At 40.5% G+C, this 2,264-nt stretch overlaps 1 protein-coding gene across 1 annotated transcript; it reads left to right on the top strand.

Moving 5' to 3' along the window:
- The first annotated feature begins 893 nt into the window (after window positions 1-893).
- LOC129114342 (piggyBac transposable element-derived protein 2-like) lies at window positions 894-1,901 on the top strand. The gene is made up of 2 exons (XM_054626631.1): window positions 894-963; window positions 1,057-1,901. The coding sequence occupies exons 1-2, from the start codon at window positions 894-896 to the stop codon at window positions 1,869-1,871; spliced, it is 885 nt and encodes a 294-aa protein (XP_054482606.1). The 3' UTR covers window positions 1,872-1,901.
- Window positions 1,902-2,264: the final 363 nt, after the last annotated feature.

Genomic DNA, 2,264 nt, shown 5'->3' with positions numbered 1-2,264 from the left:
TTACCTTTAACCATCCTAAAAAACAATCAGGCTTTTTTTTTCTTGTTTTTTTACCACATTTACATAGTCATTGGGTCCTATTGTTCAGTCTCACAATGTTATTGGATCGTACATTTGTTTATAAGTCACGCCTTCTGGCCATGAACTCACACAACCTCTCAAGGTTTCCTTCGAACAACATCTATTGGTTTCATTGGACTGGATTCATCAGATGCATGTAAGTAAAATGTCTTTTATATTTTTTTTGGTTGTTATTATAATGTCTAGAGCATGTACATGTGTAGTTATTGTGGAATAGATGCATCAAATTTATTTTAGAGCTTATTATATAATTGTTGCAATTATACAACACTGGGTGAATGTGGTAGTCAAAACAGCTGGCTTGTTGCAGTGGGCTCCAACAGGTTGTGTTCCCTCCACTACACCACTGCCTGAAACAGAGTACTTTCTTTATACATGGATAGTATACATTCTACCCTTGTGTTGTGTTCTGGTCAAATTTGACTGATTTAAAAAATTTAGTTAATTTGATCAGCCTGACCTAAAATTCCATGACTTTGTCCATGGAACAATTCAGTTCTGGGGACAGGAATGTTCCTGAATGTGGGGTGTGGATGTAAGTGGGGGGATGCATGTTTTCCTTTTAGTATGATAATTAGAGCCATTAAACCATTTACATTTACATTTACATTTAGGGAATAGTTAGACAAACTATGGAAACTCAGACTGTGGCTTGATTCATTCAGAGAGAAATGCCTTCAGGTGGTACCAGAAGAGCACAACTCTGTGGATGAGATGATGATTCCTTTCAAGGGGAAATTCAGCAGCATCAAGCAATATATGCTAACCCATGGGGATTCAAAGTGTGGGTGAGAACTGGAATCTCTGGCATGATGTGTGACTTCGATGTCTACCAAGGCAGTGTCAACGGAATACGAGCCAAATCTGAACTTGGATTGTCAGGTGAGGTTGTGATGAAACTTGCTTCCACACTTCCAGAAGGTCAGAACTACAAACTGTATGCAGACAACTACTTCACCTGTGTTCCATTATTAGTGAAGCTCCTTGATCGGGGAATTCATTACGTGGGAACAGCCAGGCAGGTGCGCCTACCCAACTGTAACCTTGAAGACGAGAAGAGCTTGAAGAAAAAGGGGAGAGGAAGCTATGACGTCAGAGTGGAGGGGAATCACAACATCTGTGCTGTCAAATGGTATGACAGCAGGGCCGTCACACTTGTGTCATCCTTTGCTGGACCTGAACCTGTGCAGAAGATTCAACGCTGGGACAAAGCCAACAAAACCTTCATTGAAGTTGAGAGGCCTTACATTGTTGGTGCCTACAACAAGTACATGGGAGGTGTGGATTTGTTGGACTCATTTACAGCCAAATATAAGTTCCCCATCAAATCCCGTCGCTGGTACATGTACATCTTCTGGCACACCATCATCCTCGCTGTGATCAATGCCTGGCTGCTCTACAAGCGGGACTGTAAAGCGCTCAAGGTGTCTAGCAAAGAGACAATGAACAGGAGACAGTTTCAGGCACAGCTAGCATCCTCTCTTATCCTGGTAAACGCAACACTTCAAACTCCAAAGAGAGGACGGCCATCTTCAGGCAAAGGGAGCCCAGCAACACAGTCAGTGACATCAGGAAGCCCTCTGAATGCTCAGAAGAGGCCATCCAAGAGATGTGCAAACCTCCCATTGGATGTACGCAAGGACCTAGTTGGTCATTTCCCAAGGAAGACAGGGAGAGGACGCTGCAGACAGTGCAATAAAGGATACACCAACACGCAATGCAGAAAGTGTGATGTTCGCCTTTGCTTTTTAGACAACAGGGACTGTTTTTGGGACTTTCACCACCAATGAAAGTCTTCATGACCAATGTCATAAAAAGAAAAAAAGGGAAAAAGCGCGCTTTTTAAGAGTTTTATCTTGTTTAATATTTTTAATAATTTTAATAAATGACTTCATAAAAATATGACTAATGTGTGATTATTATTAATGTTATATACCGTTATGGGGCTAAGTAAGCAATCAACCCTGCAAATGAACCCTTAGTTGTTCTGAATTGTTCACACAACGTGAGTACAAATACAGAAATCCTGCTCCCAACTAAGCCCAATGTTGCAATATTACAACATTTCTCTAAAAACGTACATAAACATTTTTTTTTTTAAAAATCTTTCATTTCTGCATCAAAGGCCTCATACAACATGATCTGAATGGTCAAATATTTTTTTTTTTAGGTTTTTCTATATT

This window comes from Anoplopoma fimbria, unplaced genomic scaffold, assembly GCF_027596085.1.
Source record: "Anoplopoma fimbria isolate UVic2021 breed Golden Eagle Sablefish unplaced genomic scaffold, Afim_UVic_2022 Un_contig_10014_pilon_pilon, whole genome shotgun sequence".
Taxonomy (NCBI): Eukaryota; Metazoa; Chordata; class Actinopteri; order Perciformes; family Anoplopomatidae; genus Anoplopoma; species Anoplopoma fimbria.
This window is presented reverse-complemented; position numbering and strand designations above follow the sequence as displayed.